The sequence below is a fragment of the Hyperolius riggenbachi genome, chromosome 3 (assembly GCF_040937935.1).
Source record: "Hyperolius riggenbachi isolate aHypRig1 chromosome 3, aHypRig1.pri, whole genome shotgun sequence".
Lineage (NCBI taxonomy): Eukaryota > Metazoa > Chordata > Amphibia > Anura > Hyperoliidae > Hyperolius > Hyperolius riggenbachi.
In genome coordinates, this window is record NC_090648.1 from 442,644,127 (window position 1) to 442,664,136 (window position 20,010).

The following is a 20,010-nucleotide window of genomic DNA, read 5'->3' on the forward strand; positions in this document are numbered from 1 at the left end:
ATTCTCATCAGAAAATCCAGTGTCACTGCCCTTTGTTTGGTGGTTATCAATTTTAATATCTTCTTCCGAATCAACAAAGGAGATGATTATTTGCGTTGTTGTACTCATAATGGGTTCTCCATGGTCTCGAGCTACCACCGTTAATCTATACTCATCACTGTCAGTCTCTGTAAATGGTCGCTTTACAATTATTTCTCCAGTTTGCTGTGAAATGGCAAATGGTATTTTTCCTAAGACATCTTTAAAACTGTAAGACATCAAAGCATTATATCCAGAATCTATATCTACTGCAGAAACTTTTGTTATCAACTGTCCAGGGTGGTTCGATTTTAGAAGTTTAATTGTCATTCCCAAAAAAAGTGAAGAAAATTCAGGAGCATTGTCATTAATATCGTCAATAAAAATGTTAAGAGACAGAGTGGAGTTCAGTGGTGGTATTCCAGCATCTGTAGCTTTTACACGACACTGGAAATAATGAACTTGTTCATGGTCAAATGACCCCAAGGCAAATATTTTTCCATTTTCTGGATTGACTGAGATATAAGAAGATATAGGGATTCCATCAATAACGCCATCACTAATGGAATACGTGATGAAGGCATTTTGACCAATGTCTGGGTCAGAAGCTACTGCAGTGTACACGTGAGACCCAGGTGGGTTATTTTCTCTGATAATTATTGTATCAACAGGATGCTGAAATTGTGGCGCATTGTCATTTATGTCACTTACATCAATACTTAGAGTTCTTGAAATGGACAGTGGTGGTAATCCTTCATCTCTTGCAACAATGACAATTTCATAGTGGGATTTAGTTTCCCGATCTAGTTGGTTGTTCACGATCAAGGAAAAATCCCCCATAAATGCTGGGTAAATTTTGAAGGGGGATGGTTCCGTGATATAACAGTTAACTTTTCCATTCACTCCCGAATCTTTGTCATGGACACTAATGATGGCAACAGTTGTTCCTTGCGGAGAATCTTCAGAGATGGGTACAGTGAGTGATGTCACAATCAGCTCAGGAGGGTTGTCGTTGACATCTACTAACGCCACTAGAACTTTACAGTGTCCAACCAATGGAAGATCCCCGTTATCAACAGCCTCTACCTGTATTTCATACATATGGTTCACTTCAAAATCAACATCTCCAATTACTTTAATTTCTCCTGTATATTTATCTAATTTAAATACTTTGTTTACATTATATGTTGTAGATTTGCTGAAAGCATACTGTATGTCAGCATTTTTTCCCTGGTCTGAATCAGTTGCATTCAGCTTGATTACTAAGGTTCCTTTGGCAGAATTTTCAACAACACTAGTCTGATAAAATGGCTTATCAAACGAGGGTGCATTATCATTAAAATCTTCCACAGTGACAATAATCTGAGATGTACCACTCAACCTTGGTTTACCTCCATCATAAGCTGTGAGTGTTAGATTATGAACTGACTGTATTTCTCTATCTAAAGCCTTTTTTAGCACTAGCTCTAGAGATCTGATCTGATTCATGTATTTCTGAAAATCCAAAGCAAAATAGTCACTTGTACTCAGCTCATAATTAGTGATAGAATTTGTTCCAAGATCTGGATCAACAGCTCCATCCAAGTGGAAACGAGATCCTGCAGGTCTCACTTCTGATACTACAAGATTATTCACAGTGGAGGGGAAAACCGGTCTATTGTCATTTACATCTTCTATCTCTACATTTACACGATACATCTGCACAGGCTTATCTACAATGACCTGCAGGGGAATCACACAGAGCTGTATATCTGGACACAGCTGCTCTCTGTCTATTGTCTCTTTTACAAACAGAATCCCATTCTGCAAATTCACCTGGAAATATTCCTTCTCATCTCTGGAGACAACATGCAGCATTCTGGAATTGATCTCACCTATGTCCAGTCCCAGATCCTGAGCAATTCTTCCAACAAAGGTGCCGTGTTTAGATTCCTCTGGGATGATATAATGCAGCTGACTCAGAACCACATCCCAAGACATTTGTAGCAGCAGGAAATGAAACAGAGTGATTCTTCTTTGATAATCCAGTTTTGATTGTAACATTTCCTAAGTTTACTGATGAAGGTGATCTTCCAGTAAAACTGCATTCACAGCTATTGAAGATCCACAGCAGGTAAGAAAAAATCTGTCATGGCCGATTTTCCTTAAGCACCAGGCTATTCAGCATTCAGCAATTTATTCAGTCTTCAGTTTCCTACTATATGTTGGTGTAGAGTGGCATCTAGTGTCTGATTTTGAAATGCACCTTGTTTAATTTTAGTAGCATGGAAGATGTGTAATTTTAAAACACGTATTTATGTTAATGATTCTTTAATGCATTTGGCTATAAGTACTCATTTTCTATTTTCATTTTCTCTCATATATACATTTATATTACTGACATGTGTTCATCTTGATAATTGATAAGACTCTTAAATATTCTATGGAGAACTGCCAGACATTTAACCTTCTGCTTTTCAGTGGTTCTAACCATAAAGTACAGTCATTCTTATAATCTTATCTTTACTTACTTAGGATATCTAGCACATGTTACAAATGTCCAGTTAATAAGAACATATAGATAGGCAATGGTGATTTAATTAAGACGTGGCTTGGTTATCTTTATTTCTTGTATCTTATGTGAATATAACAACCCAAAAACTTTACAACAACATTTAACGTTTATTTGTAACATTTCTTCAAAGATAAATTATGCTCAAACAACAGAAATTAAGAGAGGTAGTATTATTTACCACTGCTACATTTCTTTATGTTAAAATTATACAAAAAAACAGTTCAGACTCACTGGTATTAACCTCAGCATACGTGTGGTTAATCACCAAGTAAAAAAAAAATAGGAAATTAAAAATAGCTCCTATTTTGTTAGAGAAAACGAAGTAAATATTCTGATAGTCGATGGCACAAGGAACTCAGTTAAATAGTTATAGTGTTTTGTCATCCCATGTGGCTTTTACCTATTTAAAGATGACAATAACACAAATACTTTATGTCACAAATGCCTTCTCTTTCCACTAATCCAAAAACAGAACAATAATTTAAAGTCGGATAAAACTCATAACATTCAAGAAAAATATGCGTTTCTACTTTGTATTACCCATACAGTTATCATATTTGCTTTTGTGCACAAGTTATATTGTCTGTTTACACATTACAAATTCTCAAAGTACAGTTTATCTGCTCTGAAAGTTACCATTGCCTTGTATTGTACAACTGCTGTATTTATATATTAAAATCTATCTAGTGATCACTTCTCAGCGGCGAGAGCGGTGGGAATGGGGACACATAGTGAATGGGACGTAGAGCTTACGTCCAGTCAGAACCGCAGCGCCACCCACCTGACGTAGATTTAAACTGCGTCGGTCTGCATTCGGTTAAGTAAACAACAAATAATGTTATCACCTCTTCGGATGTGGCCACCAAAGCAAGGAGCTTTCTGCTGAAGAACAAAGTGCTGTGTTTACCTGTTTGAATGCTCTTCTGCTACAAACTTTTTTGTGGTAGTAGGTTTTATGCTGTAAATAATTGTTTAGAACAAAGAGGAAATGCTGAGTGTCATACCACTTTAAGTAAATATTAGTATATTTATATTTAAAAAGGGTTCAATTAAGTAACTTGAATTGGAGTATGTCTCCTAATATTTTCATTTAGCTGCCTTATAACTATGCTGTATCCACTTAAATGTGCAATACATTAGACTGTATTGCACTATATTGCATAAGGTGTGATATGCCATTTCTTTGCTTATTGGTTTATTATAAATATGCATGCCTTGAGATATATACGAGGATCAATATCAGCAAATAATACAATAATAAAATAATACAATAATATAATAATAAACACAGAAACAACAGGAACCCAGATAGTGTAGTATTTAATATGAAAGAGAGATACTGAGTAAGATGGAAAGATACTCACAAAAATGGGTTGCTTAGATTAGTAACCAACCAATTAGGCATGTGAACAAAAGCAGTGGTCTTACAGAAGATGTAGTCGCTCTTTTTGAAAAAAATAGTGGGAAGAAAAAACCCAAGTAAGGATCCCCCAGCTCTATCAAACTGATTGAGATCCTCCCTTCAATGGAGGGTATAAGAGACAATAGAGGTGCCGAAGTATAACAAAGTTCAGCAAAACAACACTGCAAGGTGGCTTACTTTAAACATGACATGGAAATGAATTGATACAAATAAATACTTCAATATTTGGAAGTAGAACACTTCAGATGCCGTAAGATGATTATAAAAACACATTTTACAAGCAGGAATCAGCACACAGACTATAGGTAGATTGCTACAGGCATTTAAAGTGTAACTGCCGGGCATAAAATAAAAAATCAATTATTTTTTTTTCTGGTAAACAAGTAATAAGGATGTTAACAGACAAGCCAAAAGTTATAAACCCTGTTACTTTTTTTTGTTGATAAATGATTTTTCCCCAGTTTACCTTACTCTTGTTTGGTACATTGCCGCACAAAGGAAGTTGCAAGGCATGCTAGGTTGTCTTTTTTGCTTCTTTACTTTCCTTTCAGACTTAACTAATGCAGCCTGATTGGCTGAAGCCTCTTTCCCCCTATTTTACCCTGCCACACCTCTGTTTCTCTCTGATTGGCCAATATTTCTCATGCAGAGACAGTGCACTTTCTATTGCAGAACTGGGTGGGAGTGCTTGAAGACTAGGAGGATGGCGGACAATGCATACACAATCAGACAGAGGAGAGTAAGGGAGACAATGACATCAGGGTCAGCTTCAAGAGAGACACAGTTACAATGGAGAATCCTAAGAAGGATTTTCTCTTTTTTTACTATAGAAAAATCACTAAAATCAAAACGTGGACAGTGCAATACATATGTTATGTAAGTAGAGCAAGTAATTATCTGAGAAAGTATGGCTGTCAGCTCCTCTTTAAACAGAGTAATAGCTTTTACTGTACATAATGGAAGTGATATGCTGGTATCTTAGTATGGGGCAACAGTCAACAGTACAAAAGTATACGGCAGAGAATTTGAGGCACCATTTTAAGACAGAACATACTATACTTTAAGTACATGAACACTTTAAAATCATATTCTACAACTTTTTTTAGCCTTATATTCAGCACTATCTGATTCTGGAGGTTTAGTTATTAAATATTATCAACATAACCATCCTTGCCTTTAATTTAAAAGCAATACAAAATCTATTTTTTACATCTCAGATTATTATGACCCAGATATCAAGAAAATGTGTATTTACTAGTATGCAACATTTTTTCTAAGAAAATACTACAAGCATAGATGTCATCTTGTCAAGACACACAATTGCTCATCATCCACCAAAAAACAAGAAACCACCATTGTCAGGTGGTGCTATAATAACATTGCTTAGGATATGGTTGTATTCAGAGCACAAATAAAAATAAGTACTTCTTCTTCATTATGTACTGTATAACAGGTTAGCTGGAAATGTTATGAGGTTAAACATAACAAAAAACTTAGCAAAGGAAAAATATTATATACAGTATATATAAATGCAATGTAAAAAACAAAACAAAAAAACAATTAGTACATCATTTGAGCATGGTACTATGAGTTAGAAAAATTACACATGATCATCCATTGTAATGTACAATATTGTATCTCAAGTCTGTTTGATGATTCCAATATTTGCATAACGCTTTTCTCCTGTCAGACTCAAAGGGCTTGCGAGGCAACCATTACAGCACACTCAGTAGGCAGTAGCAGTGTTACCCTAGGAAACTTGCCCAAGAACTCCATTCTGGATAGGTGCTGGCTTACTGAAATAGGAAGAAACGAGATTTGAAACCAGCTCTCATGTGTCAGAGGCAGATCCCATTACACTATGCAGCCACTGTTTATCTAGAAAAATCAAGCAGGTAAAATTTAGGGACCCTTAAAGCGGATCCGAGATGAAAAAAGTACCTATAACAAGTAACTTGTCTATATATCTTATCTAAAGTTTAGATAGTTTACACAGCAAATCTAGATGCAAACAGCTTCAATAGTTTATGATTATTTATTCATGTGATACAATGAGGGCAGTCATGTTCTGTATGTCACAGGCTGAAGGCTGGAGATGCTATCAGCTTACCTGTGTGTAATGTGACAAATTCAGTCCTCAAACTCTCCTCCTCCCGCCTCCCCTCTGCCCCTGAAATCTCTGGCTAGTAACCTCCTCCTCCTCCTGCCCAGACTGAGCTCCCATAAGTCCTTGCTACAGTGCCAAGGCAATCTAAAAAGCTGTGTTTAGTTTGTTTAGTTTATAGGAAATTAGAGTATTAAAACAAAACAAAAAAAAGTTTTTGGCTTGAGGAATGCCCTATAAACTATATGAAAGGAACACAATTATGCAATGAGTAAATGTTTATTTTGGATCCACTTTAAGAAGCTGATAACATTTTCCCACTTGAAAGAGGAAGTCAATACTATGCACAGCCTTTTTTTCACCATACCTCCTTTGAAAACAAAGAAGTTGTAAACATGTTTGTGGTGAAGTAAATGTGTGCCATGTAATGTTCAGTGACCAATGACAAGTTAGTGTCCCATTGCTATTAAATATGTTAAGCAGTTTACTGAGTAAGTTAGACTTGATAAAGTCAATCCATTCTTTATAAACTGTTATAAACTGATACAGAAAGTTACAGTGTTACATTGAAAGGGAGCAGAAAATCTCCTAACTTGAACCTTTTTGCAGCAAATAAAAAAAAAATGTACTTAGTTTCTATGCACCCCCCCCCCAAACACACACACACACACACACATACTAGTTTGCATGCCAAATAATGTCAGTGCATGCGCCTAATGAAACAAAAGATGGTGTCCTGAGGTCCTCCTAGGTCAGACCAGGGCATCATTGGGTTCATCAACAGTCTGAAGTGAAACCTGGTGGCATTGGGTGGACAAAAACATAATATCCTAGAGATGGTTCATTGGATTTAGGTCAGGTGAGCATGGGGAGAGAATCATTGGTATCAATTCCTTCATCATCACTGCACTAGGAGGAGCCAAGAACCCCTTGTATCAGTGTAGGGTCTGACAATGGGTAATATAATTTAATTCTGATACCTATTGGTAGTCAAAGTTCCAGTGTCAGTGGTTGACCTGGAAATTATAGTATTCCATTTCAAATGCCAGTCAAGTGCTGGGCAGTGAGCACAAAGCCCAATTTAGGATGTCAGGCCCTTAAAGTGTACAAGAGATGAATAATAGTTAAAGTTTTATACATACCTGAGGCTTCCTCCAGCCCCATCCGCAGTACTATTCTCCACTGGAGAGAGCACACTGTGCATGCTCAGACTGGGACTGGCTGTGACTGGCCGAAGTTACGGGACCCAGTACCAGAGCTGGAGAAGGATAGGGACGGCAGCGTGGAAGCGATCCATGCGGGTGGGCCTGGAGGAAGCTCCAGGTATGTGTAAAACTTTAAGCATTATTTTTCTCTGGTTTCCTTTTAGTCACCCTTGCTAAGTCCATTTCTGATTGTTTGGTCAAAGAATTTCACACTACTGGCCTGCCGGAGAACATTTTGTAGGGCTCTGACGCGCCTCATTCTTTTCCACCTTGCCCAAGGGAGCCAATAACTGTCCTGCTGATGATTTAAAGGGAACCTTAACTGAACGGGGGGTAAAGAGTTTCACTTACCTGGGGCTATTACCAACCCCCTGCAGCAGTCCTGTGGAATCCTCTGGTCCCCCGCTGTCACTTAGTTTCGTTTTTGACGACTCACCAGTCGCTGGCCGCCATGCGTATTATTGGACGCATTCACCAATGCAATTATCGCTATTGCGGACCGCAACGCGTACTAAAATACGCGTTGCCGCATATCTACGTGTGCGGAATGCGGCAACGCGTATTTTAGTACGCGTTGCGGTCCGCAATAGCGCTAATTGCATTGGTGAATGCGTAAAATAATACGCATGGCGGCCGGCGACTGGTGAGTCGTCAAAAACGAAACTAAGTGACAGCGGGGGACCAGAGGATTCCAGAGCGGCGCCGAGGGCACAGGACTGCTGCAGGGGGCTGGTAATAGCCCCAGGTAAGTGAAACTCTTTACCCCCGTTCAGTTAAGTTTCCTTTAAGGACCATCCATGACCCTATATAGCACTCATAGTGCAACTGCTTGTGTCTTGGAATCTTTTTCGGGCCTTTGAGACTGTGCTGAAAGATACAGACAACCTGGCCACAGTACATATTAATTTGGAGAAGTTGCACCACTTGATCCAGATATCACTTTATGCTTCCAGTAGTGAACTAGTGATCACTATCCAAAAAAAAGATAACATGAGGAAGGAAAAATGTCAGTGGCCCCCAACTGTTAGTGGTTGTCTCATTGTGCCCCTCTCGTGCTCCTGTTTTAGTTTTATGTTAAAACAGCTGAAACTGATTGGCAGTCCCCTCTGCTACATAACTGATGAGATCAATATCCCAGACATTTCCTTGACTTGATGCCAAGGGCAGCACGGTGGCCTTGGCATCAGTGATTTAGTGCCTATGGCGATGCTAAGGGCAGCACGGTGCCATAGTGGTTAGCGCTCTCGCCTTGCAAATCCCAGCCAGGTCAACATCTGTAAGGAGTTTGCATGTTCTCCCCGTGTCTGCGTGGGTTTCCTCCGGGGACTCCGGTTTCCTTGCACATTCCAAAAAACATTCAGATAAGTTAATTGGCTTCCCTCTAAATTGGCCCTAGACTACAATACATACACTACACGATACATACATAGACATATAACTATGGTAGGGATTAGATTGTGAGCCCCTCTGAGGGACAGTTAAGTGACAAGACAATATATACTACTGTACAGTGCTGCGTAAGATGTCAGCGCTATATAAATACTAAATAATAATAATACTGTGATTTAAAAGTCTTTCTATTTTTTTTTAGCAATGCATTCTTATAACCTACTAGTTGACCCAAACCTGTTTAAAAACGGGCTCTAGGTCTGTCTTTGTGCAGTGCGCATGCACGCCACCCACCGCTCCCATGCACGCACACCCGCTGCTCTCACCTGACCGGCTCACTGGCCCCGTTCGCAAGTCCCAATGGCTGTCTAGGTCTGTGCTGCACACATCCGCAGTAGCTAAAAGCATGGACCCACCAACACAGAGACAGGTGTACACCTGTATCTTATTATATAGGATTGCTTCTTAGCTTAGTATTAAATAGCAACACAGGTGCGTGCGTGCATGTGTGCGTGCGTGCGTATGTGTGTGTGTGTGTGTGTGTGTGTGTGTGTGTGTGCGTGCGTGCGTGCGTGCGTGCGTCCGTGCGTGCGTGCACGTGCTCTCACATGAACAGCTGTAAATATACATATTTTGGATTGGTTGGAAACCAGCCTATCACTATATGTTGGGCTAGTTAGGGGAACATGCTAAAAAAAAAGTAAAGAGTAGTAAAAATGCAGTGAAGATATAGCATAGCTGTGAAATCATATTTTTTCCTCTCCTTTGAGACATCCCATCATCTTTTATTGCTTCATCTCAGCTTAAAAAAGTGAACCGTCGACCCAGCAAATTGCAAAAGCATTACTTAAAGAGGAACTTTACTGAATTTAACTTAATGAATAAAATTGCTAATTAACTGTATAACTGTATGAATTATTTTGTCAATGTTATCCCTCTGTCAAGTCTTTGTTCACCCTATTTTACATTCATAAATTTAGTTTAAAAAATTGTATTCATCATTAGCAAAGCAAAATAAGAACAAAAAACAATCAAAATATATGCTCTGCTACTACAGGGCAGGTCCAGCACTGTGACATGATTCTTTGTTGTTAAGGGAGCAGAAGCAACGCCTAGCCTTCCAAACTCCTTTAGGGCAAAATGTTGTGCGATCATATTTTCATGATGTTTAGTCTATGCTTAACATTACTGGGAGGGTAGGGTTACCTATCAATATTCATCAATATGTGCATATAGGAAGCATTTCTAATGCTGTAGCGAGGATAATTCATGTAAAATTGGGTATCTTGAATGATGTATTGCATTCTTAAAGAGGCATTAGGTGCCTCTTTAGGATCTGTCATGCCTTTAACCACTTCGCGTCCCTGGTCATTTTCACAATTCAGCTCAGTTCTGATTACTTTGGCAATAACTTTATCAATAACTATCACCACTAAATGATCTATATATTGTTTTGTTCAGGACAAATTAGGCTTTTTGTGGCTGATAGTTGTTTTCAGTAGGTACCTTATTTTCTATGCATTTTAAAATGAAAATAGGGAAAAAGTGAAAAAAAATAGATAGTTTATTCACTTTCATACATTATAGCTTTAATGTAAACAGTCCTATTGTACATTAAACACTCACATTTTATTTGTCTATATCTCCTGTTTATTAAAACAGTTCTTTTGTTTTGACAATGTATTAGTAACACATTGTATACACTACCTAATAGTTACATTTGTCTGCTCCTAAATGTTTATTTTTCGACTTGTTAATTCATTAGGCTTGCCATTGAATTCCCTAGGGGAAGGAGAGTGCTTTTCTTTCATTCTGCTACAGCTGTATAGCATTTTTATCAGTTCAGAGATAACAAAACAGTGTTATCTAGGATTTTGTAGGGAAGAGAGTGCAGAGACTTATTTTAACGTCCTGGAGCTTCAATGGGTAAAACTAATATTTTATGATTATGATTGATCAAAATTAAATGTATTGTTTTAATTATGACTTTGAAACCCATCATGATGTACTGAACAAATAGTTCAAACACGACAGAATATGCACAACAATTTTTGCTTGCTGCAGCAATCTCAACTGAAATCCATTATATTGAGAACATTTCTCTCTCCTGGGACCATTGTTGGTGTGGAACTGCACTGAGATGTTCTTAATCCTTGTTATTACTTTATTATTATATCATGGTTCTTTACACAAATGCTCTTATTGGTAGGCAGAGAACTCAATGGTGGGTGAGAGCTGTAATAGGATATTCCATTTGAAAGGTTGAGTGATCAAGTTAGCAGAGCACATACTAGGTTGTATAGCTGTCTGTGTATAATTTATTTTATGTAAGCTACTGCATAGACACTTAATATTTGGCCAATGGAATTGTGTTTATGCTTACAGATCAATTCTTTTCTGTCTGTGCATATTATACATATCTGCAGAAGTGTATTATTTTTACAAGAAAATTAACCCTTAGTCCCTGGTGTACACTTTACAATGTACAACTGTTTGAAAGGCCTAGAAACTATACTAGAAATTATAACCAATAGTCTACATTAATCGTTGACGTTGACATGATATGAGCAGTGCTGGAGAACCTGGCTTCCAGCATGGAATTATTCAACTATAAGAAAATAGTATAGGAATTCAGTTCCTATATGCACTATAAACCTGTTCTTGTCTTCCCTTCCATCACTGTTCATAAAAAAGACAATTATCACTGTATAAAAATATCCTATGCACCCATACATCTCTCTAGGATTTGAAATCTTCTAAGTCCAGGGATTTCCATTCTCTACATAAATCAGGGATACAGTAAGCTATGCATGGAAACAAATGTTCAAACTTAAACTCCATTTTTTGAAAAACCATGCCACATTTTCTGTCCATTGAACACCGAATTTTACAATTATTCATATTCCCATTTCCAAAGTGCTTCTCCTTCACACCCTGTTGTTAAATCATGTACCCAGTATTGGATTGTATTAATACATTTATTAACAAATGTATTTTAAAAATGGTTTATTTGACATAGGTCGTCATTAGGAAGATGTAAATGTATTGGCTCAGGTAGTTGGTCCCATCTTTTTCCTATGTGGATAAGATCACTGTGAGCCCACATGACACATGGAGTCATTGTTATGACTTCCTGGCAGTGGAGGTGGAGTAAAAATGCTGCAGTTGTCACTAATGAGGAGGGGTACCTTTGAAACCCAGTTTTTAGATTGCAAAATTGAGTAATTGTATTAGAAAATGTAATTCTTAATCTCAAGTAAACTGGCTTTTGTGGCACACCTTACTTCAGGTTTCATGCTACGCAATTTAGCAGTTACTAGGTTGCCAAATGCACTGCACTCATAGTTGTTTTTTTTGCATTTATTAGCTCCCTACATTGCCTCCTGATGTTCCTCTAAAATTGGAGTCCTCCTTTTTCTGCTTTCTTTAAAGGGAAGGTCCAAGCAAAACAAAAAAAAATGAGTTTCACTTACCTGGGGCTTCTACCAGCCCCATGCAGCCATCCTGTTACCTCGTAGTCACTCACTGCTGCTCCAGTCTCCCGCTGGCAGCTTTCTGACCTCGGAGGTCAGGGCCGAATTGCGTACATTTTTACACATTCCCGCTAGTGCAGGGACATTAACACATACATTTTTACGCGTTAGTGGTGCAACGCATACATTTTTGTTCCTGCACTAGCTGGAATGCGTAAAAATGTATGCAATGTGGCCCTGACCTCCGAGGTCAGAAAGCTGCCAGCGGGGGACTGGAGCAGCAGTGAGTGACTACGAGGGCACAGGATGGCTACATGGGGCTGGTAGAAGCCCCAGGTAAGTGAAACTCATTTTTTTTTTTGCTTGGACCTTCCCTTTAAGGGAAAGTCCTCTTTCTCCAGCTGTCTTTTGTGAACTGGATGGTTGACTTATCTTTGACTGTGCTGTCCAATAATCCAGTAGATTCTCCTCTTCAGCTTCTACCTCAATAACTTGAATAATGTTCATATTCCCGTTTCCAAAGTGTTTCTCCTTCACACCCTGTCATTTTGCATTTTTCTAATTTATAAGCTCGCGCTTCAGAAGACTAAGATTATTAATGGATAGGTGTTCCAACTTTTGAATTGCACTGATGGCCATTCCATTCATTAGCAATCCGTTCCTCACTGAGTCAATGAAGGGAACACAGCTCCACCAATTTTTCTGGTACTCCATCCTCAAACCACCAGTCTGCTGATCCAAAAGAAAAGCTGGTGCCTATTGCCAATGAATCATGCTGTCCATGCTGCTGTGTGCACCACCACAGTGCATGTCAAAGCATGGGAGTTTTCAGAGGACAGAAGAGTACAGAAACTGTATACCGGATTTTGCAGTGCAGATCTTTGGAGACCAGGCCGTTACCCCTCTGATAACCCTAATCATCCCTGTGTAGCTTTAGATCCTGTCTGGACCGCATTATTCATTGGCAATAGGCACCATTTTTTTTTATTTTGGATAAGCAGACTGGTGCCATGCCAATCTCTAAGGAAGCTATTGTGGTGGAGCTTCAGTCTTCGGTGTTGATTTTGAGGATGGAATACCAGAAAAAGTGGTGGAGCTCTGTTCCCTTCCTCGACTCAGTGAGGAACAGATTGTCAATGAATAGATGGCCATCAGTGCAATTCGAAAGTTGAAACACCTATCCATTAATAATCTTAGTCTTCTGGAGCAAGAGCATATAAATAAGAAAAATGCAGAATGCAAGGATGTAAAGGTGAAACACTGTGGCAAAGGGAATATGAAAACTATTCAAGTTATTGAGATAGAAACTGAACAACACAGTCAAAGATAAGTAAACCATCCAGTTCACAGAAGACAGCTGGAGCAAGAGGACTTTCCCTTAAAGAAAGCAGAAAAAGGAGGACTCCAATTTTAAAGGAATATCAGGAGGCAATGCAAGGAGCCATACAACACATTCATGATTAATCTGCTAACAAATGCAATAATAAAACCAGAGCCTGAACTTGAGCTTTAAAGTGTAATTCCACAGTTATGGTGAAAGTATAATAATTCTAAAGAATCCATCAATAATTTCTAAATATTATTAGGTTTTTCCTTTGCTTTGTCTCTACAAGACCCAATTTAAACTAGATAAGGTGCTCATGAACTGAGCACTGACAATCCATAATCAAGTCCCTGCAGCTGTGAGCAAACAGATCTGCATGATTGAGGCACTGACTGAAGAAGGAAATATGAATGTAAATAACACATACAGTAGATTAATCTGCAAACAGTCATGGCTGAAAGGAAGCACAATTCAGCATATCTCAAAAATCATACTAAAGTAATTTTAAAGCAGATCCGAGATGAAAAACTAACTATAACAAGTAACTTGTCTGTATATCTTATCTAAAGTTTAGATAGTTTACACAGCAAAACTAGCTGAAACAGCTTTAACCATCTTAGCGGTATGGACGAGCTCAGCTCGTCCATCACCGCCGATGGCTGCCGCTCAGGCCCTGCTGGGCCGATTTTGCTCAAATAAAGAGCAGCACACGCAGCCGGCACTTTGCCAGCCGCGTGTGCTGCCCGATCGCCGCCGCTCTGCGGCTATCCGCCGCGAGCAGCGGCGAATGAGGGTCCCCCCAGCCGCCTGAGCCCTGCGCAGCCGGAACAAATAGTTCCGGCCAGCGCTAAGGGCTGGATCGGAGGCGGCTGACGTCAGGACGTCGGCTGACGTCCATGACGTCACTCCGCTCGTCGCCATGGCGACAGGAGAAGCCAAACACGGAAGGCTGCTCATTGCGGCCTTCCGTGTTACTTCTGGCTGCCGGAGGCGATCGGAAGAACGCCTCCGGAGCGCCATCTAGTGGGCTTTCATGCAGCCAACTTTCAGTTGGCTGCATGAAATAGTTTTTTTTTTATTTAAAAAAAAAACCTCCCGCAGCCGCCCTGGCGATCTTAATAGAATGCCAGGGTGGTTAATAGGATAAGATTATTTCTTCCTGTGATACAATGACAGCAGCCATGTTGTTTGTAAACATTACACACAGCACTCAGCCTCTGAAAAAAACCTAACCCCCCCCCCTTCTCCCTCCTCCCCTCTGCCTCTGAAATCTCTGGCTAGTAATACCTCCCCCTCCTCCTGCCCAGACTGAGCTCCCAGGAGCCCTTGCTACTGCCAAGGCTCTCTGAAAACCTGTGGGTGAGGCTTATTTAGTTTATAGGGAATTAGAGTATTAAAACAAAAACAAAAAAGTATTTAGCGTGAGGAATGCCCTATAAACAATAGGAAAGGAATACAATTATGCAATGAGTAAAAGTTCACCTCAGATCCACTTTAATAACAGGAAACTGCAACATTGTATGTGTGTCAGCAATTGTTAAAATGCTTCACATCTAGAACTTTTGTTTAAAAAATCCAGCCCAGCTTCACACACTTGCTTTTGTTTCCCTTTGTCACTCAACTTGGAAAGCCTTGGTAAATCAGGTGTAGAGATTTTAAATTAATTGAATTATATGTAAAATCCAGTCTTTGAGTAGAAAACTGCATTTAAGCTAAGGTGTACCATTTTTAACTTACTTTTTTTCCAGTTGTTACTATGACATATTATTTTAACCTCCCCGGCGTTCAATTTTCCCAGGATTTCTTTGCAAAAAGTGATAAAATGTATTTTGAAAACTTTTTTTTTCCTGTAACTTGCCAAAATGTGTCAAGCAAGGGTCTAGTATACAGTGCAGGAGAGTATTGATGTGTATGCACGTTTATACTGTTCACAGCATGTTTTTATGGATGGACATTTCTGTCCATACCGCTGGGGAGGTTAATGTGTATGTGATACACCATGCTAATGAACTGGTTAAACAATTTAGTTTGCACACACAACAATTTAAAAAAATAAATTATATTTAAACTTACGTGATAAGAAGAATTTCGTAGAGTTGCAAATTGGTTTAAATGTTCTTCATTGCTTGGTGTTTGAGAACTATTTGGAGTGAAGACAATTAAGTCATTTTTTTGTTGTGATAAGTTTGAACATACTCTATATTGAGTTTGTTGAGAGTACACCCAACTTCCCCCTGTGTTTGAACAAATGTTGTAGTTTTCCTTCAGCTCCTTCACTTCATCTCTGCATTTTTGCCACTTTAAGACAGTGAAAACAATTAATGTTATAAGAAATAGACTCGATATAATGCAGATAGCAACAACCAAGTAAATATTAGCTTCAGAAAAGTCATCAATTATTCCTTTGGCATTCTGGTTATCATACAGAATTTCCTGGTCAGAATCCACCAAGGAGATGACAACTTCTGTGGTGGTTGACATGGCTGGATCTCCATGGTCCTTTGCCACCACCAGCAGTGTGTATTCTTCATAATCAGAATCTATAAATGGTCGTCGTAGACTGATTTCTCCAGAATGGTGAGATATAACAAATGGAATTCTTCCTGTAGTGTCTTTAAGATTATAGGATATTAGTGCATTATATCCTGAATCAATATCTGCTGCTCTAACTTTGGTAACCAAGTCTCCTGGTTGAATTGACTTTGGGGATTTCACTGGCAGTGCAGGAAAAATAGTTGTAAAGATAGGAGAATTATCATTTAAATCTTCGATGAAAATATTTAATGCCAGGTTTGAGGTAAGTGGAGGAAGGCCAGTATCAGTGGCTGTTATGTGACACTGGAAATAAGTGACTTGTTCATGATCAAATGAAGCTAATGCAAACAATTTTCCATTCTCTGGATTGATGGAGATATATGAAGATATGGGAATCCCATCAATGGTGCTGTCACTGATTGAATAGGTGATGAAGGAATTCTGCCCAATATCGGGATCAGAAGCTGTTGCTGTATACACAAGAGAACCTGGAGGATTGTTCTCCTTGATAAAGATTGTATCAGCAGGTTGTTGAAAAACTGGAGCATTGTCATTCACATCACTTATGTCAATTTTAAGAGTCTTTGAAACAGATTGTGGTGGTGATCCTTCATCTCTTGCTACAATTACAACTTCATGTTGAGATCTTGTTTCTCGATCTAGTTGTCCATCCACAATTAAAGAAAAATCCCCCTTAAATGCTCGATGTATTTTAAATGGTGAAGAATTAATAATATGGCAATTAACTTTTCCATTTATGCCTGAATCCTGGTCACGGACCTTTATGATAGCAATTGTTGTACCCTGTGGAGAGTCTTCAGGAACAGGCAAAGCAAGTGATGTCACTGTCATCTCAGGGGCATTGTCATTGATGTCTACAACAGTCACTAGAACTTTACAGTGTCCAACTAACTGGATATCCCCATTATCCACAGCATCAATTTGTATTTCATAAACCTGTGTTTGTTCAAAATCCACTTCCCCAAATACTTTTATTTCACCTGTGTCTTTGTCTATGCTAAACATTTTGCTGACATCTTCCTTTACTGCTTTGCTAAATGCATACACTATTTCTCCATTCTTTCCCTGGTCTAAATCCGTGGCATTTACCTTAATTACTAATGTCCCTTTAGGAGCATTTTCAATGACACCAGTCTGATAAAATGGCTGATTAAATGTTGGAGCATTATCATTAAAATCTTCAACAGTGATAATGATCTCAGATGTTCCACTTAATCTAGGTTTACCACCATCATAAGCTGTGAGTGTGAGATTGTGAACAGCCTGCTTTTCTCTGTCTAGATATTTTTTTAACACAAGCTCTAATGATCTGATCTGATTCATGTATTTCTGAAAATCAAGAGCAAAATGATCACTGGCACTGAGCTCATAATTTGTAACAGAATTAGTTCCAAGGTCAGGATCAGCAGCTCCCTCTACATGGAAACGAGATCCTGCAGGCATCACTTCAGATATCACAAATGTGCTCATTGTAGAGGGAAAAGCAGGTTTATTGTCATTTACATCTTCTATTTCTACATCTATATGATACATCTGCACAGGCTTATCTACAATGACCTGCAGAGGAATGATACAGAGCTGTATGCCTGGACACAGCTGCTCTCTGTCTATTGTCTCTTTCACAAACAAGATTCCATTCTGCAGATTTACCTGGAAATATTCCTTCTCATCAGTACTGACAACTCTTAATATTCTGGAGTTAATCTCACCTATGTCCAGTCCCAGATCCTGAGCAATTCTTCCAACAAAGGTGCCATGTTTGGATTCCTCTGAGATGATATAATGCAGCTGACTTAAGACCACATCCCAAGACATTTGAAGCAATAAGAAAAGAAAAAGCCTGCTTCTTCTTTGACAATCCAATGTTGTTTTGAGCATTTCTTACAATCAGGGATGATAAAGATGATTTCTCCAGTAAAAACAGCATTCACAGTAATTCAAGACTCACAGCACGTAAGAGACATACTGTCATGGCTGCTTCCCTTATAGCAAAATATCAGCTGTTAGCAATAGAGAAACGTATTCAGTCTTCATCCTATAGCTTGGTGCAGAGTGACATCTTGTGTCTGAATTTCAAGCTGCATCCTGGTTAAGTCAACTGAAATGTAAGTCTGACCATTTTAAAATAAATTTGTGTTTCCATGTTTTGAATCAATGTGTTCATTAGTATACAATGCATGTGTGTGTGTTTTATTCCTCTCATTCAAAAGTATGTATATTCTTATCTGTGGGTTACATTTCATTAAGTAAGATGCACTATAAAACTTTCAGTGAAGTTTGTTTTTTACATATTTAAAAGTTTTTAGTGTTTTTAAATCAAGACTTTGTTATGATAATTTGTAGATTAAATTAGGCAAAATGATTACTAAATTGTATAAAATGGTAAAAAATGGATTTTGCTGCAAAACATCTTTTTTCTTATGATAAATATAGAGTATCTTAGGTAAACTGTTTATTATAAATTCTAAACAAAATGGTAAAAAAGCGATTTTGTATTCAAACATTTTTTCTTATGCTGTTATAATGCACTATGGAAAGATGCATTTACAATACAGCATGCAAAGATTTGATTGGAAAATTAGCCAAACTAAAACAAACATGAGCTTCAAAATTAATAAATCAGTACAATTTGCAGTCATTTGAATTTTTTTTCATAAACATTTAGAACACATGCAAATCATTATTATTATTATTATTATTATTATTATTATTATTATTATTATTATTATTATTATTATTATTATTATTATTATTATTATTATTATTATTATTATTATTATGTATTTATTTATATAGTGCCAGCATCTTCCGGGGCACTGTGCAACAGCATACAGGGTATATCATTACAAAATAAGTAATAGAATAGTTAAAACAAGACAATGATGGATTGCCACTGATGCAGTGAACAAATCAACTACGATTTTTACACAGGGGAGGGAGGTATGCACACACATTACACAGCATTGTGAGACAAAAGGGGAAGAGAGCCCTGGCCAAAAGGCCTTACAGTCTAAAGGTTTAAGGGATAGGTTTGAGGTAAAAAGGAAGCTGTGTATGAGTTGGTAGAAATTGTGGTGAGTGGCCAAAGTGTCCTAGGTAGGAGAGTATTCTTGCCTGAAAAGGTGAGTTTTCAAGTTGCTCCTAAAAAGGGTAAGTGTGTGTGAGGGAGGGTGGGTGTGTTGAGGGAGGGTGTTCCAGAGAAGGGGAGAGGATCAAGTGAAGTCTTGTAAGAGGCAATGAGAAGATGTGACCAGAGAGGAGGACAGTAGAATATTGTTTTGTCAGAGATTGTGTGTAGGATGGTAGCTGGAAATAACTTTATTTAGAGAAGAAGGAGCTAGGGTTGTTATATTCTTCAGTTTAGCTATGAAAGAGCTAAGGAATTGTTAGTACTCAATAAGGTTCTAAATTTTGGTCTGATGAGTGTGTGTGTGTGTGTGTGTGTGTGTGTGTGTGTGTGTGTATGTGTCTGCATACTCTCACCACAGGAAGCCAGACCGCTTCATGAATCAGGATGGACCAAGGACTCACTGCACCGGTTTAGGCTCTGACAATGGGTAAAAGTATTTTGGCTTGGTACCTTATAGTAATCAAATATCAGTGTCTAGCCTGTAGAGATGTGTGCTTCCCTCTATAAATATTTCTCTCCAGACCATCACTGATCCACCATTAAACCAGTCATGCTGAATGATGTTGTAGGCAGCATATTTGTTTTTCTTTGGCTTCTCTAGACTTTTTCACATCTGTCAAAATGTGCTTAATGTGAACCTGCTTTCAGGGTGACAGTGGTTGACCTACTAATTATAGTATTCCAAAAAAAATGTCAATCAAGTTCCAAAGTGCTGGGCAGTAAGCACAAGGCCTCCTATAGGATGTCAGGTCATTGAGACAGCCTGATACAGCCCATCTCTGATTATTTGATCAAAGACATTCACACCACTGTCCTGCTAGAGGTCATTTTGTT

General features: G+C 38.4%; 2 protein-coding genes across 10 annotated transcripts in view; both read right to left on the minus strand.

Annotated features, from left to right (window-relative positions):
* The window catches only part of LOC137564209 (protocadherin alpha-C2-like), a 362,151-nt gene that overhangs the window by 230,915 nt on the left and 111,226 nt on the right, over positions 1-20,010 (minus strand). The window lies entirely within an intron of this gene.
* LOC137564212 (protocadherin alpha-13-like) lies at positions 5,630-18,019 on the minus strand. The gene is made up of 2 exons (XM_068277795.1): positions 15,564-18,019; positions 5,630-5,791 (listed from the first exon to the last, which is right to left on the minus strand). Exons 1-2 carry the CDS (start codon positions 17,922-17,924, stop codon positions 5,789-5,791), a joined length of 2,364 nt encoding a protein of 787 aa, XP_068133896.1. The 5' UTR covers positions 17,925-18,019; the 3' UTR covers positions 5,630-5,788.